The 20,336-nt window shown below is 56.4% G+C and overlaps 1 protein-coding gene across 1 annotated transcript; it reads right to left on the reverse strand.

The window, feature by feature from the left end:
• Nucleotides 1-269: 269 nt before the first annotated feature.
• On the reverse strand, nt 270-17,535 carry LAMC2 (laminin subunit gamma 2). Its single transcript, XM_086617247.1, has 23 exons — nt 17,454-17,535; nt 13,077-13,265; nt 10,805-10,934; nt 10,099-10,197; nt 9,779-9,915; nt 9,282-9,404; nt 8,975-9,164; nt 8,507-8,619; nt 8,014-8,232; nt 7,130-7,309; nt 5,975-6,208; nt 5,610-5,746; nt 5,139-5,292; nt 4,810-5,015; nt 4,471-4,550; nt 3,860-3,997; nt 2,958-3,102; nt 2,558-2,707; nt 1,931-2,045; nt 1,644-1,843; nt 935-1,093; nt 747-846; nt 270-543 (listed from the first exon to the last, which is right to left on the reverse strand). The coding sequence occupies exons 1-23, from the start codon at nt 17,530-17,532 to the stop codon at nt 293-295; spliced, it is 3,528 nt and encodes a 1,175-aa protein (XP_086473373.1). The 5' UTR covers nt 17,533-17,535; the 3' UTR covers nt 270-292.
• Between the last annotated feature and the right edge of the window lie 2,801 nt (nt 17,536-20,336).

The raw sequence follows: 20,336 nt of genomic DNA on the forward strand, positions 1-20,336 counted from the left end.
CAAGCAACCGTCACCTCCACCTCAGAGAAATGTTGTAGGAATAGGCTGTTCTTCAGCCAGTAGCACCTTCACGCAACCAGGCGTCTCCTTCCTCCCGTGACCAAGGGACGGATCACTTTGGAAAAAAAATCAGGGACACTCCAGGGCCAGCATGATGACGTGAACTTCAGCCGCCACGCCGAACTTGAGGGTAAGGATCAGTTCAACACAATGAAATGCAGCCGGTCCTGCCGGGTTTGGGGAGGGCAGCTGGGCCAGGTCCTCCTGCCTTCACAGCCTTTCCGGAGCTCGCTCACGGCAACTCGATGGCTTTTGTGTTGTAGCACCCCGGAGGAAGACTCCTCCGGATATCCTCCAGGTTCTTAATATCTGCCAGGATCTCGTCAATGCTGCTCTCCAGCGTCCGCACACGGGCCTTCTGCAGCGTGGCTGTCTGCTCCAGCTCCAACATCTCATCCTTCAGCTGGTTGCTTCTGGTTTTGGCTTTGCTGAAATTCATCTCGAGCTGCTTCAGGCCCTCCTCATCCACGGCACCAGGTTGGTCTGTTGCACAGGAGGAAAACAAGGAAGAGGGAACCATGGGTGGAGGCTGAGGACTAGGTCTTTCTAGATACTTCATCTCCGTCCTGCTGCCCGTCTACAGGCATCATCCCAGGCAGATTCCTGCACAACTCCCAGCACCCCTGCCTAGACCCCAGCGGAGACCTGTCTCCATCCACACCCTACAGCAGCATTGCAGAACCTACTCATCAGACGCAGCAGCTCTTCCAGGGCGCTCAACGTCTCCTGCACGACCACCCCTGCCCGGCCAGCCTTGGCGTGGACACTCTGAGCTTCCTGAGCTGTCTGAAGAAGGCAAGGTGGCAGCTGTAAGGTGAAGTCTCACCCAAAGGTCAACAGGGAAGGGGAAAAGGCGTGGGAGACGGGCACCCACCTCCTGTATCACAGCAGCATCCGCTTCAACCTCTAAAAGCTTCCTCTCAAATTCACCATCTGCTTCCTTGGCCTCGCGCCGCAGGGTGGCCACAGCCTTCTCCAGGGCGAGGACACCATCAGCTGTCTTGTTGGCTTCCACCTTCAGCCGCGTAATCTCCTAGGGAAGGCAAAGGCACTTTCAGAGGGGCAGAGCACAGCCAAAAATCAGTCTGGGTGCACCAGGGCATAGAGCTGGTGGAAACTGGTTCCTTCCAGAGGGACCCAAAGTTATCACAGGCTCTCCTTCACGAGCTCCCATCAGTTCTCTACAGAGTTGTTTCTATGACCATGGCTCAACCCCTCCCGTGCACATCAGCGAATCCCTGGGGAATTACAGCACAGTCTGGGAGTCGGACCCACCAACACCAAGTCTGGGAGCTCACAAACCTGCCAGCGACTCAGGACTGTGGAAGTGAAAAATCCCCTTGGTTACTGACAGGTGGCTACAGTGAGATGCCACAAAGGTCCTCATGGGACAAACGTGCCTGGAGAGATCCCCACGCACCCACTCATCCAGAGCCAACTTGAATATCTCTGCAGGATCCACTATATACAAATGTCAGGCCCACCATGAAGACCCACTGGAGTTGCCAGCTATCTCTTCCTCTTCCATGGTTTTCCCTTCCAAACCCTTTTCTGCCAGCAATAGCACCAGGGCTTGCCCTCACCTGCTGGATCTCCATGGTGATCTCCTTCGCTTTCCCCGCCGCGCTGTTGGCTGCCTTGGATTCAGAAGCAGCACTGCCCAGGATCGCTTCAGCTCTATCCGTCTTCTCCCTGGCACTTGCAACCATGCTGCTGATAATCGGTAGCCTCCTCATGGCATCTTCAGCTTCCCTTCTCTTGTCATCTGCTTGCAGGTTAAACCCTGAAAGAAACACAGGTGGAAATGAAGCCACGCCACCTTTGTGAGATCCCACGAGCGAGGGGAGAGAAAGGGTTTCTAGGACATTACCCCGGAGGCTCTTCAGGATCTGTTCCACCTCGTAGAAGGTGGCATTGCCAGCGCTCACGGCTTGCAGGGCTGTGCTCCTGGCGAGGTTGGCTCGGGACAGCAGCTGCGTCAGCGTCTGCGACAGGCCAAAGGGACACAAGTGGCAGATGAAGGACACGGTACGGGAGCATCGGACAAATCCCAGAGCAGTCTACAAGGAGCCGCGCTGGGGGAGAAGACCCACTAGCCTGTTCCCAAATGCCTGCGGTTGCCCCTGAATCAAGATCACCACAGTCTGATCTGGCAGCAGAGGCTTGCGCCAGTGCTCCTCAACCAGCTCCAGCCATCCCAAGTCAACTTAGCTCTAATCTTCTCAGGAGCAGGTCTTCAACCTGCCTCATATGGAGGAGATGTGTAGGTGAGACCCTACACCAGCAGCCCTGTTCACACGGTGAGGTCTCCCACCAGCTCCAGAAGACCCACCCCAAGCAGCTGCGTTTCTGAGGAAGGGTCCTATCCCGCAGCAGCCGGGCAGAGCTACATCCCCTGTGGCTAACACGTAGTAGTGGTGGTGCCATGGGCATCCCACCATGGCTCCAGCCTGCGCTGAAGACAACTCGAGCCGCAGCCCCCCGGCCAACCTCTTACCACTCTCTCGCCCTCTCCCCTTCGCAGCAGCTCCTTGATTTCCTCCTCCCAGCGCCCTGTGCGGCTCTGCAGCTGCCTGTGCTGTGCCATGTAGGTGTCCACCAGGCTCAAGAGAGCGTTGGCATCCTCCTTCAGCCGAGTTGCTTCCCCCTGAAACAGAGAGGTGATGACTGCCCAGGTGTCCCAGCATAGCCCCAGTGCTCGCCATGATGCAAGCAATGATGGATGCTTCTCCTGCTCCTTGTGCTGCAGCCAGCTATGGGGGCAAAAGGGTGGGAAGATGCCTGTCCAATGGTTCTCCAACTGGGATGGAGCACTCGGAAGGGCCGAGCTGCTGACAAGGAGGGCGTAGGTGAGAGTGAAAGAGGATCTCCTGGTCCCACAGGCACAAAGCCCTCACCTCAAAGGAGCTGATGTCGGTCTTTGTCAGGCGGGACAGGGAGTTGAGGAGCACCAGGCTGCCTTGATAAGCCTGATCTGCTTCAGAGGCCATCCCGTCAGCCTCATCCTTCAGGCCTCCGGCCAACGAATTCAGCTCCTCATACCTGCACGAACAGGAGGTTGAAGATCACGGTACCAGCCAAGTCACCAAACCCCACCACAGCATTAACGCTGCCTCCTACATTGACTTGTCCACACTCCCCAAGCCCTCTCCAGGCCCCTACAGATTTATCATGCTGGGAAAGTGAATTGCAAACATCCCTCTGCCAGGTGCGGTGACCACTAGCTCCTTGCTCCCACTCCAGGAACCAAAGGTGTTTCCCACCAGCCAAACCCTCACCAGCTCCATGGTGGCCCTGCTAACCCCTGCCCTACCACTGGATGTTTTGTCCTGCACATCCCTGTTCAGCTCCTGAACTTCGTTCATGGATGTTAATCCCACCCCATCAGTGGTGTGCAAAATCCCAGCACCATGGTGGGCTCTGGAGATGCACCAGCCCGACCAAGAGAGTCACCCGGACAACACGGGGCTAAACCCACCCCAGATTTCCAACCACGCATGGAAGTCGCTCCTGGAAGCCTGATCCCACATAGGGCATTAAACCCCTTCCCCATCTGCAGGCAGGTTCCCTGGGAGCATCATGGTCCATGGGTGGGAAGCAGATGCTCCACAGAGCTGCTGACCCTCCATCTCCACCTCTCAGATATTCCAGTGACCACAGACCAGGCAAATCCCTGCCTGCCCTGCCTCCAACTGCAGGTTTCCAATAGGGAGGCAGGGAAGGGGGCACGGACACTTGGCCACCCCCTCCTCCCTCCCACGTCCCCCGCGACACGCAGGCCAGCGCAGCCTCCACTCACTTCCCGAGCAGCCCTCGCAGGGAGCCGGAGGCGGCCACCTCTCCGCCAGCGGCCGCGCGCACCAGCTCCAGCGCCTGCCGCGCGTCTTCCCGCGCCGCCTTGGCCGCCTGCTCAATGGTGTTGGCGGCTTGCGCGTGGCTGCAAAGCACAGGGCAGGTCATGAGAAAGGTTTCCCAACCAACGTTTCTCCACCAACTTCCTTGACCGTTGCATTCAGCCATGCTGGATTGCACGCTCTCGAGAGACGCAGCGTGTTCAAGGAGGGGACCCACATTTTGCTTGTCCTTCTTGTATCTCCCAAGGGTAGAGGAGCACCAGGGGGTAGGCAGATGCTGCCTGTTCCAACTGGACACCCATGGGCCAAAACTCTGACCCCAAAGATGCTTCTAAAACACACCCAACACCACTCTCAAAGGCAACCGAGGACAGATCTGTAGGGCAGCAGAGCCAACCCAGCAGCCACGTCTTCTCCTGCTGCAGGGCTGGCACAGAGGTTGTAGCAGCTGCAGCCTGGGGTTGAGGCAAGAACCCCCCAAAAGGGACCTTCTGGGCACCCAGCAGGATCTCAGTCCCCATTCCCTCTCTCTCAGCCAACAGCGGGAGCGACTCACCTGTTGGCCAGTCTCAGGGCCTCCTGGGCCAACATCAAGAACTGATTCGAGCCCCCGGGAAGGTTTGAAACGGGAACGGTCTGAGGAGGGAGGGAGAGACGGGTGAGTGCTCTTGCCCTGCCCTCCATCCAACTCAGCACTGAAAGAGGCAACTGCAGCACCCAAAGACCCTTGCCAGCACCTCTCCAGATCCCAGCCCCATAGGATGGGCCACCAGACTATCTTCTGCACTCACAAAACTAAGGTAATAAGTCAAATACGTTAAATTCTTGCTTTCTCCATAGAATTTTTTTCAGCCCTGGGATAGACCAGGAGCATGTCGCACGAGGATGCTCTTACCACCCGACGCAGAGCGGCTCCGCTGTGGAGCAGGTCCAGCCTGGCCCTCTCCAGCAGCCGCCGGGTGTCCTGCACCTGCCTCTCGTATTGGCTCCCGAGAGACTTCAGCCTCTCCACTGTTGCCTTGATCTCGTCCAAGCGGCTCTGGGAGCTGGACCCTTGCCCCTTCACCCTGGCCACACGGCTTTCCAGAGACCTGTCAGAGGCTGGTGAGAGGGAAAGAGGAAGGCTGAAGAGAAACCCATCGCTGGGCAAAAAGGCAAAAGCAGCAAAACCCTCCCCTGACACAGCACAGGTGGCTCCACCCAAGGACAGCGGATGGGTGGTACCTTGGAGGCTCAGAGCTTCCCCGAGGATGGCCCGCAGCATCTCCTCAGCCAGCTGCATCCTTCTCTCCAGCTCCCGGCTCTCGGCCCCACCACCAGCTTGCACCTCTGAGAACAGCAGCTCCAGCTCCGCCAGCTGCTGCAGGTACAGGTCCACCTGCAACCACAGCAGACCAGACCCTCAGCCAGCAGAACGCCAACCCCACAGTGGCAAGACCAGGGTGGGAACCAGGTCCACAATCTGGCCAGAGGATGGAGATGAAAGCAAGGGCTCATTTCTGGATGGGGAACAGCAGGCCAGTAGCTCTAGGTCATCAGTTTTTTAGGGGTTGAGTTGGGTACAAACCCAAAGTTCAGGCTCAGCCTGCAAAATCACTTCTGGCTTGCACCAGGAGATGCTTGAGGAGGTCGGGAGAAGATGCTTGAGGATAACTATCGCTGCCCCCCTTGCTGCTCAGTGGCACAGATGCTCACCTGGTCTTTCACCTGGCCATAGCAAGCCGGGCACTTGCTCTCTTCGCAGCTGGGACCCTCGAAGCCGGGCTTGCAGATGCAGCTCCCATCGCTCCCGCACTTCAGGGGCTCGGCGCCAGCTGAGTCACAGGCACAGGCTGCAGGTTGGAGCGGCGCAGATTCAAGAGGAGCCTGTTCCCACCTCAAGTCTTGGTACACCCTTCCATCCCCTCTCTCCCCTGGCCTTCCTCCCACCGTTTAGCCCCATCCTCCGCTCCCACTCTCCAGCCTTGGCTTTCACAGCCTCCCCCTTCCCATCAGGCCACTCTGCACTCCGCCATGGATTTTCTTACTCATCCCCAGCTCCAACAGTGCCTGGCTCTCACCTCGGCACTTGTCGGCAGGGTCGGGGGCCAGGGGGTTCCCGAAGAAGCCATCCTTGCAGCGGTCGCAGTAGAAGCCGGCGGTGTTGTAGATGCACTTGAGGCACTGGCCCGTCCGGCGGTCGCAGTTGCCCACGGCGTTGGGCTCCACGTTGCCGTTGCAGTGGCACGGCCGGCAGGGCTGGGAGGCCTCCGGGTCTCCGAAATAGCCGTCAGCACAGTACTCGCAGTTGGCCCCTGGGAAGAGAAGGATGGGGTGAAGCTCACGCTCTCACTCAGGAGGCAGAGGCTCCCTCTGTCCCACGGAAACGGGGGCGTTCAGCACAACAGCATCTCCACGCTCCTCACCGCCCCAGCCCACACACGATGCTCAGGGCAGGCTCTCGAAAGCTGGGTGCAACCACTGACCTCGGGCAATTCGTTTCCTATTTGTTTTTCCTTCCTATTTTTCTATTCCTTTCACTCCCCACCCATCCTTTCTCCATCCACATTATCTGTTTAGATGAGAACCTCTCCTGAGTCAAGGCAACGCGCGTTTACACAGCCCTTAGGGCTGAAACACCTTGTTATGGGCAGGAGCGGCAGCACCGTAGGTGAGTCAGGCTGAGAAGGTGGGATCATAGAACGGTTTGGGCTGGAAGGGACCTTCAAGACCATCCAGTTCCAACCCCCCTGCCATGGGCAGGGACACCTTCCACTACACCAGGTTGCTCAAAGCCTCATCCAGCCTGGCCTTGAACACTTCCAGGGATGGGGCAGCCACAACTTCTCTGGACAACCTGATCCAGTGCCTCACCACCCTCAGTGTAAAAAATTTCTTCCTTAGATCTAATCTAAATCTCCCCTCTTTCAGTTTAAAGCCATTGCCCCTTGTCCTGTCACTACACACCCTTGTCCAAAGCCCCTCTCCAGCTTTCTTGTAGCCCCTTTAGGTACTGGAAGGCTGCTAGAAGGCCTCCCCGGAGCCTTCTCTTCTCCAGGCTGAACAACCTCAACTCTCTCAGCGTGTCTTCGCAGCAGAGATGCTCCAGCCCTCAGGTCATCTTGGATCAGGATGATCCACCTGGCTCTGAACATCCTGGCCCGCTGACACCTGCATCTCTCCGTTGAAGCTCCAGGGTAAAAACAGAGCAGAGGCGACCCAGCTGAGGGCATTACCAGCAGCTCCAGGAGGGCAGCGGTCACAGATGACCTCCTCACTGCCCGGCACCACGGAGCAGCCTTGGCCGTTGCCGCAGGGGCACGTTCTGCAGCCGTGTGGCTGCCGAGGGTCTCGGTAGAAGCCGAAAGGGCAGCTGATGCTATTGCCCACGTTTTCGTCTCCCGAGTAGCACTCGCCTGAAGAAAGAAGGAAAGGTCTTTGGGCAGTCTGCTCTCACCCCCAGTGGGACATCCTCCACCACCCCAACTCCCAGCCACCCCTCGCCAGTGGGCGCAGCAGAAGCACTAGTGGTCCAGCATCCTCCATCGGAGCCCTTGCGATGCCCACGCCTGCCCACACACGCTTTGTTTCTCTGCCCGTCAGTCCGTCACCACGTGGGAAGGACCTTTTGTGCCTCCGGATCGATGCTCAGATACTTGGAAATTCAATTCCAGTTCAGACTTTGAAAATAGCAACAGCTTAACTTTGCGTTAATTCGACTCTGTACAGCAGCACTGCAGGCTGTTTGAACACGACCGGTAGTAAAACATGTTTACATCGCTGATATCTGCAGCCACCACACTTACTTTTAAAACAAAAATCAGAAGAAAAATATTTTTGATGCTATCCAAGCAGTGGAGATGTTTTTTCTTTCTCCAACAAGCATCATCTAAGCTCGACTTGATCCCAACTCATCTTTCTTGTGTTTTTGGCTGCAGCACTTCTAGGCTTTGGGGAATTTTACCTGTGATGTTCCCTGCTCTCCAGCTCCCCAAGTCAGGGATCTCGCCCCACTCAGTGGCCCCACACCCTCCTACAGCTCAATTCTTGGGACACTGGCAGCCACCCTGTGACCCCATTCACCCTAGAAGCACAACGTGGTGGTGGTGGCTTCTCTTACCGGTGTCAGGATCGCAAATTCCTCCCCCCTGGCAATTGCAGGGCACGCAGATGCCGAAAGGTCCCAGGCTGGGGACGTCCCTGCGGTAGCCAGGGGCACAGCTCTCACAGAACTGGCCCCGGTAGCCCGCCGGGCACTGGCAGCGCTCCACCCAGGGAGCGGGAACGCCGGCGACGGGCTGCGCCGACACCAGGGTGACGTTGTCGATGTAGCCGGTGCCTGGAAGGAAACAGGGCTGATCACTGCACAGGTCACGTGTTTTGTCACAACTCCCACAGGCGGATGGACCAGAGCCAAGGCTTTGCTGTCCCCACCACTGCCACCCTGCTCAAACTCTTCATAATTTCATTTTCTCCATCTTAGGGCACCTTTTTTATTATTATTATTGTTGGTTTTTAATACCTTTCAGCAGTGTTGTCTCCATCTGGAGGCTTGGCGTCTCCAGCAATGAGGAGAGGCCAACTTTGTGCTCACAAGCTCTCCCCCCACTTACTGTACTCCCCAAAAGTGGCTCGGATCCAGATTGCTGTCAGGTTTCCCAGCAGCCGGCGATATTCCAAGTGATTCAGCCTCGGGCTCCACTTGCTGCCGGGGTGCTCGTCCAACCTGCCCGTGGGAAGTGGGGGGAGAAGTGGAACCGGTTTCAAGAAAATAAGATGCCTCAAGGAGAAAATGCAGCAGCTCTCGCCCACCTCCCTCCTGAGCTCAAGGATTTGGGAATCAACCTCCACCCATGCGACTGACTGCGAGCAAAGTACCCAGCCCAACCTCAAGCCAGAATTTCTACTGCCCCTCTCAAGAAATAACCTCCTCATCCAAGAGAGAAGCCCCTGAGGTGCATCCAACCCAAACCAGGCAACCATTTGCCACCTCCAAAGGATCACAGCTGGATTCAGGAGCTCCTTGAAGCCTCAGCCTTTCTTGCTCACCCGGCCCCAAACACCCCAGCATCCCGCTTTACCTGAACGTGTACGTCTGGCTGACGCCACAGGGCAGGACCTTCTCCTGGGGCAAGAAGGAGGCAGTGACTCTCAGGCCACCTCCTTCCAGGATCACGTCATGCGGAGATGGTTGGCGGCCCCCTCGGTCCAGGCGGTAATCGAAAGAGAGTGTCTGGCCGTAGCTCAGCTGCTGGTTCCCAAGGAATTTTGCTGTGGAGGGAAGGAAGGGAGAAAATTAAAGGTTTAAAATCTTGCCTTCCTCCTAAAGGTCCAGTTCACGGGATCAGACCAAGCAAAGGGGACACTGTCACCTCTCCCCCCACCTACCGGGTGCCACGAAGTAAATCGGCTCCGATGTCCTCGCCGCTATGAAGGCATCCCAATGGCGTGGGGACCACTGGAGCTGGGCTGGGGAGCCACTTTCGTGGATGCCTCGCCAGCCTTCGGCACCTGCAGCGGCAACGAGGAGCAGTCAGCGGGAACAGGAAAGGTGTTCTCAGGACTCCAGCATCTTTCTGGAGCTGTGTCTTACCAAAATCTCTGGCTTCCTACCCCTTGACCTCTGAGATGGCAGCACAGATATCCCTGTGCTGATATATCCAAAAATAAGCCAGGCTGGGCATGGGGCTTTCCTCCCAAGTGGCAGGAAAGACATGATGAGACAAGCCTACGCTCCCACCCACCCTTGCACCCTACTTGCCTACAATCAAGCCATCCCACCCATCAAAGCCCAGGGCCTCCCAACCAGGCGGCTCCTCCAGTACATCAAAGAGAGGGGATGGCAAACTCCCAGGAGCCCCAGGGACGTCCTTCTCGGCCTTCACCTTGCTGGAAGGTGGAGGTGATGTTGTAGACGCTGTGGTTGTCTGCGCTGACACACGTGGCCGAGTGCCCGTAGCAAAAGCAGGGGGAGCATCCCGCGGGGTTTCTGGCATCCAAGTTATAGAAGTTGCGCTTGCACCTGGCAAAAGGCAAGGTGACAACGTTGAAGTTGTCCTTCTCCCGGTCGATACAACCAGCCCGCTAATGACAGCCGCTCAACACAGCCATCGCTGGTCTGGGATGGCGAGATGGGCACGCGGACTCTGCCGGGGAGATGGAGGATGTGCCACGCAGCAGTCTGGGAAGTCCTCCTGACACCCACCTGTCGCACCGCTCCCCGGTAGCACTCGCTTTGCAGACACAGCGGCCGGAGAGGCAGCCCCCCGCGCTGCCAGCCGGGTGACACTCGCACTGCAGGCTCCTGCAACAGGGACAGTGGGAACCTCCACCTGGATCTCCAGCTTGGTCTGGGAGCTCAGTGTTCTCAGCTGTTATACAAGACAGCGGAGAACCCCCCCAGCTACCAATCCCATGCTAGAAGGGAAAAAACCATCAGCAGAGCCACGTCTAAGTAACCCAGCTGCAGCATTACGGATGCCAGGCTGAGATGGTGCCCAACGCTACTGCCCCAGGACATCCCAGAGCACCAGCTTGCCACCGTCCCAAGTGCCTCTCTTCAGCAAGACCCACCTACAAGAGCAAAGCGAAGCTCTGCTGAGTTTGATAGACCCTGGCTGAGCTCCAACAGGCACCAATGCCCCAGGGAGGCTCGGGCAGGGGGCCAGGCAGGGCTGCAGGCCACCAGCCCTCGCCCCCACCCTTCGCCTGCTGGGAACCCTGAAGGAGCAGCGGTGGGGTGAACCTTGGCATTACCTGGGTCATCAAGCGACCCCCTCAGAGCTGAGCTCCAATTTCGATGCTATTTCGATGCTATTGTGTCCAGCCCCGCTGGAGCCTGCTCTCAGGGAGAGCTCTGGGCTTTGGCCCTCCAGCTATCCCCCATGCCACCGATGGTTGCCAGCACTTACTGCCCGCTCCGCCGGCACCCGGCCTCGGAGAGAGACTCGAAGCCCGGCTGGCACTGGTCGCACTTCTCGCCCATCACGCCGGGTTTGCAGCTGCAGCGGCCGTCGCTGTCGCACTGCGGGCTGAGGGCACCTGCGGGGAGAGGGGAAGGAGAGATCCAGCCAGGAGCAAAGCACCCCGCCACCACCGCAGCAGCAACCCAACCTCAGTGGCAGGTCCCCCCTTGAGGTCCCAGCACAGGGCTGAGACATCAGGTCCTGGCTGCCAAAGCTGCTCCAGCCTCCCCAAGTGATGCACGAGACTTGGAGGAGATAAATCCCAGCAGGTGTTGACTAGACACCCAGGACAAGGATCTTCTTCCCTACTATAAAGGTCATTGTGAAGGACAAGGCAGACTCCAGGGCACATGGACAAAACAGGGAATGAGTTGGTCATTGAGTTGCCATCTGTTTTTTTTATGTTCAGGTGGTGCTTCTACTGACCTTCCTGCATGGACAGAGACCAACAGGCGTTTCAATATCTACAGCACCTCGGTGCAAGAGGCACGAGCTACCTACTGCAGAGCAAGCCAGAAACTGTTGAGGATGAAGGAGCCATTGCACCTACTAGGTAATCACCACAAGACCCACAGAAAACACCCAAGACCTAGAAATCCCATCTCATAGCACTACAATCTGCAGAAAGCCACCAGAGCAGCTGGAGAGGCTGAGGCCTCTGTCCATCCCCAAGTGCTGTGGCACTTTGCATCACCTCCCCTCCCAAGGCGCAATGCCGTGAGCTCGGGAAATTATCCTTTCGTTTTTACGACGTAATTAAAAGCCTTTGTGGAGCCCGCCAAACATCGCAACGCCCAGGAAGGAGCAGCCTGACTCATAAAGCGCTGGGGTTTGGTCATTGTCCTCAAGATAAGGGTGGCAGTTGGCAGAGGCAAACAGCTCCCCGCGGGCATCCGTGGGGTCATGGCCACATGCCAAATTCAGGGCAGAGCGGAGCAGAGTCCCTCTCGGTGAGACAGGGATTGTTGATGGAGTGGTGGAGGGAAGGGATGTCATCCAGAGAGACCTTGACACGCTGGAGGAGTGGGCCTATGTGAACCTCACAAAGTTCAATAAGGTCAAGTGCAAGGTCCTGCATGCGAGTCAGGGCAATCCCCAATATCAGTACAGACTGGAGGATGGATGGATAGATGGAGAGCAGCTCTGAGGAGGAGGACTTGGGGGTACTCATGCATGAAAAGTTGGACATTAGCCCGCAATGTGTGCTCACAGCCCAGAAAGCCAATCGTGTCCTGGGTGCGTGGCCAGCAGGTCAAGTAGGGTGATGCTACCCCTCTACTCCACTCTCATAAGACCCCACCTGCAGCACTGTGTCCAGCTCCAGGGTCCCTAGCACAAGACATGAACTTGTTAGAGCAGGTCCAGAGAGGGTCATGAAAATGGTCAGAGGGCTGGAGCACCTCTACTGTGGAGAAAGGCTGAGAGAGTTCGGGCTGTTCAGCCTGGAGAAGAGGTGGCTCCGGGGAGACCTTATTGAAGCCTTTCAGTATGTAAAGGTGGCTCAATACATCAAGGTGAGCTTCACAAAGGCTTTTAACTGCATCGTAAAAGTGAAAGGATAATTCCTGAATTTATGACGTTGTGTCTTGGGAGAGGAGGTGGCACAAAGACCGAGAGACTTTCTACCAGGGCCTGTAGTGACAGAACAGTGGGAAAAGGTTTTAAACTGAAAGAGAAGAGGTTTAGACTGGACATAAGAAAGAAATGTTTAATGATGAGGGTGGTGGGACACTGGAACAGTCACTCAGAGAAGTTGCGGCTGCCCCATCCCTGGAAGTGTTTAAGGCCAGGTTGGATGAGGCTTTGAGCAACCTGGTGTAGTGGAGGGTGTCCCTGCCCATGGCAGGGGGGTTGGAACTAGAAAGTCTTGAAGGTCCCTTCCAACCCAAACCACTCTGTGAGTCTGTGATTATTTGGGGGGGCAGGTGGGTTTTGGAGCCTGGCCACAGCCTGGAGCTGCTGAGGCGTTTGAAATGCCCAGCACCAAGTGGTGAAGCACCCAGGAGGAGGAGCTCCAACCACCTACGGTGCAGATGATTATCCTCAGATAACCCCACCCAGAGCCGAGCTGGCCCTGCTCGCTCCTCCTGGTCCAGTGCGTAGGGACCCAGCGCCCAACCTCGCCACGTGCTCAGCAGGGCCAAGGTCACCCAGGGTGGTTTTAAGCCTCCCTCCACCCCGACCCGACCCCTTCCCCTCCCGGTGAGCGGCCACGTACCCTGCTGGTGGCAGCGGCAGGGCAGGCAGCAGTCGTCCTCCCGCTGTCGGAAGAAGCCCTCCTTGCAGCGCTCGCAGCGGGCACCCTCCGTGTTGCCCAGGCAGCCGAGGCAGCGGTATCCGTTTCCCGTCTCCCTCAGGAGGTGCCAGTCGAAGACACACTGCCTGGACATCCCGTTGCAGTCACAGACTAGGGAGAGGAGAGACATCTCAGATGATGCTTAGAGATGAGGCCACCAGCTATGAAGCCATAAGGCCCACCATGATGGCCAAGGAACAAGCCCAGGTGATGCAAACCTCCTCTTGCTCTGCTAATAACGAGCCCCATCCCCATGTGTCTGTGTCCATCAGACACCCACGTGCCACCAATGCTCATGCCATGCTCCACACCCCCATGCTTTCAAGCGATGCCCAGTTTCACTGCCAACACAAGCTCAGGATGGGGATGCACATGGTCGGGGATGTTCTCCATCCTTTCAGAGGCCTTCCAACACAACGAGGTCTTTGAGTAAGCAGAGATGGCACACAAAACCCCGAACCTTGTCCTGATAAAAGCATGAGGAGCTTTACTGGTGACTTCAGGGAAAAGGGAAAGATCTCTGAGGTTATGCCTGGTTTCACCCAGTCTCCGACCAGGAATGACCCCAGGAGGAAAAGCTCAACCAACTTCCACCAGGTCCCTCCATCTACGTCTGTGATGCAGGTGTCCTCCAGCCAAGCACAGGGGTGATGAGGAGGGTTTGTGACCAGAGGAGCTAGGTGGGAGAGTGTCAGCTGAGAAGGAGATTTTTTTAAAAATGGGTTTTGCAGGATTGCACGGGTCATCTCAACCTGTCCTCCCCGGGAAGAAAAGCTGCAGCTGCCAACATCGCCACATGACGGATGCCAGGAAGGACAGGCCTGAGATTTTACATCCCACTAAAGCCAGGACAAACGGGACGTCTGGAGAGCAGAGTGGCAGACATCTCACCAGACATCCTTCCTCCAGTGCTCTTCTTCATGACCTTGCCCAGATCTTACACTGAAGCCACCTCTCATCTCCTTAACAAGCTCTCAGTGGCCGGTACTAGAGCGTTGAGCCTGAGGACATTTGTTTCAGACGAGATTCTCGGCACCACCGAGGAGAGCAGACATGGTTGAGAGGATGGTTGGCAAAAACAGAGGGGAGAAAGAAACACCCTGAAGGAAAAAGCAGGGTCCATGAGGGTGCAGAACCTGCCGATAAGCTGCTCCAAGCCACTCCAGTGCTGCCGGGGGATCCTCAACCGCCCTCCCAGAAACTCTGCTCGCTGCTGACCTCCTTGGCACACCAAAGGTGGTCCCCAGCTGCCCACCCCCAGCTCAGGCCACCTCTGACAGCACAGGGAGGTAGAGGAAATCCAAGAGCAAGCAGAAACCTGCAGCATGGACGCAGACAACGGAGAAGCGTGGAGGCTTCTCCTTCCGGAGCAGCTTGGCCCGAGGACACAAGGTCCTTGTCCTCCTGTCCGTGGTTCCCGGGACCAGGCGAAGCCTCCTGTGCTCCCCGCCCAGGCACGCACCTGGCTGCCGCCCTCGCCCGTTGCCGCCCACATACCAGACGAAGGCACTCAGCAGCCGAGCCCGCTGCCAAGGAGAGAGATGACCTCATGCGCCACCAAACAAGGAGAAAGATTCTTCTTTAAATGTGTTGTTTTTTTTTTTTCCCCAGCAAACACACTTCTTCCCTTGCAGCTTGGCTGCCAGTCAACCAAGATCCAGTTGCAGAAGGTCTTCTGCCCCCCTCAACCTGCTGGGAGGGGACCTGTGGATGCAGGAGTCCTGCGTCTTTGGGTACCAGAAAGCATCTAAGAACCTCAGTGAACATCACCAGTGACCAAAGGGCAGAAATCATACAAACAACCCACCGAAAGCACCAGCGCGGGACTTTCGACGAGGTCTTCATGCTCACCTTCACAGCGGGACAGCTTGGGGTCAATCCCACCCCTCATCCCTCCACACCAGAGCTGTTGAACTCCACCCATGTGTCACCCTATGTCTGTATCACCTGGAGGACTTACTGGGCTGCTAAATTACAGGCATGAGCACCATTCCCTGCTCCAGGGAATGAAAACCTTTTTTCAGGTCTCGCTCTAAGGCTGCCGCGTGTTCGGAGTCAGCTCTCCAGCCCCGGCACCGCTTCAGGTCTCGCTCATCCGAAGCCCCCTGAGATGCTGCTGCAGATCAGTGCCATCACCTCACCGGCATGGCTGCTCCCGTCGCTGGTCTTCTCCTGGAAACCCCAGAGCTCAGGTGGGTTAATCTTTACCAAGAGTGAGGCACTGGAGTCGCTAACGAGATGGAGCGTGCCAGAGCTGCCAGGAGCTGGGTCCGGCTGAGGACAGGACCCTTTTTGTGTCCAGGTAGCCTGAGGCTCTGCCCTGAGATCATCCATTTCTCAGCAGGTGTGGAGAAGAATAGGCTCCACAGAGGAGCTTTGCAGCAGGGTTTCTTAAGCACCACGGCAGGATGAAGGAGGCTGGAGGCATGCGTCCGGCAGGATGTTGATCCCCCAACTCCTGCCCAGCAGAACGAGGCATGACAAACACTTGTTTGCTATGCTGAGACAAATTCCTGCATCAGAAAGGCTCAGAGAAGGAGATGGGCACCTTTGGACCTCTTAAACTGTCATCATCAACTCACAAACCCAGAAAACGAGGTTGGCCCTGGGTCTGCGAGGAGCAGATCCCATAGCTCCGCATGCGTGAGCTGGTCTGCAAAGACTACTCCTTTCATCAAAGGATCAACAGAGCTCTGCAAGACCACGAAGCCTCCATGACAACACGAGCCATTCCCCGCTCCACGCTTTTGGGACAGTGACCCAGAGGCCATCCCATCTGCTGCCCCAAGTCTTGGGTTTCCCCATCATCCAACTCCACATCTTGCTCACTGCAGGAAGACCCAACCTGCGTCTCCTGGGGCTCCATCAGAGCCAAAACCCACCGCATGGGTGTCTTCTTTCCAACACCGCAAGTGAGGCGCCTTGTTGGCACCGTGGAGCTCTGACCTCCACACCTCAACTCTTCCCTGAACCCTGGGAGATCCCTTCCAGCCATCCCGTGCAAGGACACACCACGGAGGCAAGCACACGTTTGCCAGGGCAGGGCTCTGCCCCGCTCCGGGTACAAGCGCCCCGACCTCCGCCGCTCAACCGCGTCGTACCTGAACCCAGTTTGACTCATCTCCAAGCAAAACGAGGTGACGCGTGCTCATTACGAGCACACAACTAGCGCCGGGACCGGAGGAGTAACGGCACAAGACTAATTTACGCCACCAAACCAACCCATAAAGCCACGTAAAAGCGCGGCCGGTTATCGACCGTCGTTTCCACATACGTGCAGAAACAGGTTCCAGAGTCCATGGAGAAGCAGGAGTTGCCTACACGCTGCCAGGAAAGGTGGAGGAGGAGCGGAATCTACATCAGTATTTTAAAACTTGCAGGTAATTAGGGCTGCTGTAATAATTACTCGAGTAGCAAGGAGAGCAAATCAGGTCTTTTTTATAAAAAAAAAAAAAAAGACACAAAAAACCCAACAACAAAAAATCTGCTTATTCAGCACTTTTTCCCCTGTCACGTTGCTCTGTGCTCAAAGGAAAACCGACGAAGGACCGACTCAAGCATCTCAGACCACCAGGAGCGCAGACCAAAACCAAGTGAAATCGCTCGGTATTTACAAAATACACATAAAAACCAGATTTTGGCCAAAAACCCCATCTCCAGATCATCAGCTGATCCGACCGAAACCCTGACACTGAATCACCGCTGGGCCCCTGCATCGCCCGCCCCGCTACCATTGCCTGTGCCGGAGGATCCTCCGGAATTTTAAAGCTCGCCGTCGGTCTACGTATGGTGGGAGACTCCCCACCTCCTGCGAGCGGCCTCAGAACCCCACGGACTCGCACCAAATACAAACGCTGCACATGTTGCTACAGCAAACTGGATCTTGGATGCTTCCAGCTCTTCCTCGGGCATAGGGAAGGTTTTGGTTACGGCAGCGCCAGGCACATCAGCCCCCCAGGAAACGCCCGCGCCCGAATCCCACCCGAGCAGCGACGTTTTATATGGAAAGCAATAAAGTAATTGCACATAAATGAGTTATTTCAAGGAGATGCCACTAAAAAAACAAAGTCTAAAGGCTCGTGGGATATTTAACCCCAGGGGAAAGGTATGGAGAAGCACCTACAGGTCTAATTTGAATCCCAAAGGCGGGAGGGCAGAGCACCCTCGCAGGGTGCTGCGGCACCCGGCTGGATCCCGGTCACCAGCTCTCTCCGGCACCGGGGCAGTGAGCAAAGCCCGGCCCAGCGGGACGGCACGTCGGCGCGAAAGCGGCGAGAGCCGACCTTCCCGAAGCCTCACCTTCTCCGTTGGCACCCAGGGCCGCGGGCAGGAGAGTCGCCGCGAGGCAGCACAGGGCCGGCAGCCAGCGCCCGGCCATTCCGCGTGCCGGGAGCACCCGGCGCCCGCTCCGGCGGGCGACTGTGGGGCTTGCAACCGCCTGCCTCTTGCTTTTTCTTGGTGGTTTTGTGTTGGTTTTTTTTTTTTTCCGGGTGGTTTTTATCGGCTGCTCCACCTGAGTCACTCCCAACAGGAAGAGCGCGTGTGCCGCCGGCTGACTCACCCCGAGCACCGAGAGCCCAACCCAGGCACCCACGCACGCGCCGTCGACGGGGCGCAGCACCCCGGGGACATCCTGCCTGCAGCCTCCCAGGGGTTACAGCTCGCGGGGAAGAAATAAGACGTGGCTGCAGCCCCTGTGGACACCCCTCCTGCCCGTCCTGCTCCATGCCAGCCGCCGTCACTGCCTCCACGGGCAGGGTGCTGGCAGTGGCTGGGCAGAGCCAGGCTGCCCAGGCACGCCGGCGGCTTGCAGGAGCTCGGTGCAAGACGATGAGCTCACGGGAAGGCTGGGGAGGGTGGAAGGGGATCGATGGCTCACAAGGCAGGACCAATCAACCAACCTACAAGAGTAGGGCTCAAAATCAGCAGGGAGAGGTGACTGGTAGGACTTACAGTCAAGGGCTGTTGGGATGCAAAAAGACCCTGAGGACAGCTTAGACGCGTACTCGGAAAGCACGTCTACCGGGATTTCCAAGATAAACATCAGGTTCAGGAAATCCCCAGACCTAGAAATGGGGTGGAGACCGGGAATCATCACACACGTTCATCTGCTTTTGCTCTCCAGACAGAAAATGAGGCGAGATGGGTCCTCGGCCTCACCCAGTACAACTGCTTTTATGCCAGAAAGAGGATGAGGAGTGGAGACAGGGAGGGGGAAAAGGCTTGCCTGAGGTCACTGGTGGAGCTGGGATGAGAACATCAGGCTCCACAGCCCCAGGCCCATTAGCATCTTGGTCTCAAGGGCAGGCAACGAGCCACACAAGACACGAAGGTCAATTCCACCTTATTCCTCACCTTTGCCTTGCAGGACATGACCACTTCTACAGGGAAAGAGAGAAATCTGGTATTCAGAACTAGGAGGACCTCTGCTCCATCAGGATAAGTGAGACACTGGCACATCCAGATGACCTGCAGAGGCAACCCACCAGAGGATCACAAGGAAGGATGGGTCCTTGTGCTGCATCACGGCATCTCCCCTACTTACTGCCAGGGGACACCTACTGTCACAAATGACCATGAGTGGTCCATTGAGCACCTTTAGGTGGAATGAAGTCACCTAACAAATTTGCCGCTGGTCTTAGACACAAGTTGCCTTTCAGGTCACCTTCTGCATTAGGGACTGAAACTCAACCCAATGACAGCAGTGCTGACACGCTGCTCGTTTCAGAGCTAACGGGCCCGGGGTAATTAACGTTTAGGTCCCCATCCAAACCTCGTAAGCTGCCCAAGAGCCTCCAGACGCTCATGCACCTGGAGCTGACTCAGAGGGCTTTTCCTCTGCCACTCCTGGTGATCTCATGGGTGCAACCAGCCCGAATTCACCACATCTTTGCACCTCCCTTTGCCAAGCTTACCTGCCTCTGCTGCTTGAGTCAACCATCTTTTATAAACAGACTGCTCCCTCTGAATTTCACATGCTGGATCTTAATATAGTTCAGAATAAGGAAACCAGCTTCACGAACGCGCTGGTGGCATGCTGGGCTTTGGCACCCGAGGTTCTTAGCTGATTTTTTTATTAATTTGTTTTGAAGAAGCGAGACAAAACCACTTACGGTATTCCCAATGATTTGGCAGTTTTTAGGGGTCTGTTATTCCTCTAACGAAACACACTCAATTCCTTCTGCTCTGAAGTACCTCGCTTGCCCCAACCACCTCTGCCACGTCCTTCCTACCCACCGAGACTCCTCTGCTCAGGAAACTCATCTCCTCCAGCAGCGTTGTCATTACAGTGGTTCCCTTGGACCTTGCCTAGCCCAAGTCCTTGGCTGATCTCTCTCTTGGAAGAGCAGCTCTCACCATCAGGAAGCTTTTCCCTCATCCAGCTCCTCCGCGTTACCCCTTCTGCCTCACCATTATCACCCCACCCCTTACTTCACTTCTGCAAACAAGGCACTGACACAGCTCTCCCTTCAGTCATTTCTGCATGTTTACTTAGGTTACTCTTTACCTCGTCATCCTCCTCCATCCTTCAAGATCACCTCGGCAAACCCCATGAATGGGTGCCTGAGGCTACCCAGAAATATATTTTCTGGGGCCCTGGTTTTCTAAACACACCAGATCTGGAAGAAACGGATGCCCACCACCCTCCAGAGGACAGATGTTGCCCATCACAATGGCAGCACCATTTAAAAAAGGTCTCATATGAACATGGTGGACAGAAATGATACCTTTCGGAGTGAGCAGAAGTGTCAGTGATGGGAGGCACGGGGAACAGCGACACTCGTCAGGCATCGCGACGAATCGGCGTTTCTTCACTGGAGAACCTGTGTCTTTTCATCTGCGACCTAACAAGTGTCCTTCTGAAGATGTCCTATGCTCACTGTTTGGAACGGGGCTAAGGCAACTGCTACAGCAGGGAGCCCACTGCAGTGGCTGGCAAGTTTATCAGTCCTTGAGCACGTGGCCATGGCAGAATCAACCACTCCATAGACAGTCTGGATCCATGTAATAACCTGAATTTTGGTGACGGCTGCTGATGGCAAGTGATGGATGTGGGAAAGTCCCAAAGCAATAGTTTCATTGATGTAACCAAGGGAAAAAAAAACTCATTTTGGTGGCTCATGACAGACAATCAATGCCAGGATAAAGGCAAGAGCTACCCAGTGGCAAGAAGGGCACATC

The sequence above is a fragment of the Tauraco erythrolophus genome, chromosome 10 (assembly GCF_009769465.1).
Source record: "Tauraco erythrolophus isolate bTauEry1 chromosome 10, bTauEry1.pri, whole genome shotgun sequence".
Lineage (NCBI taxonomy): Eukaryota > Metazoa > Chordata > Aves > Musophagiformes > Musophagidae > Tauraco > Tauraco erythrolophus.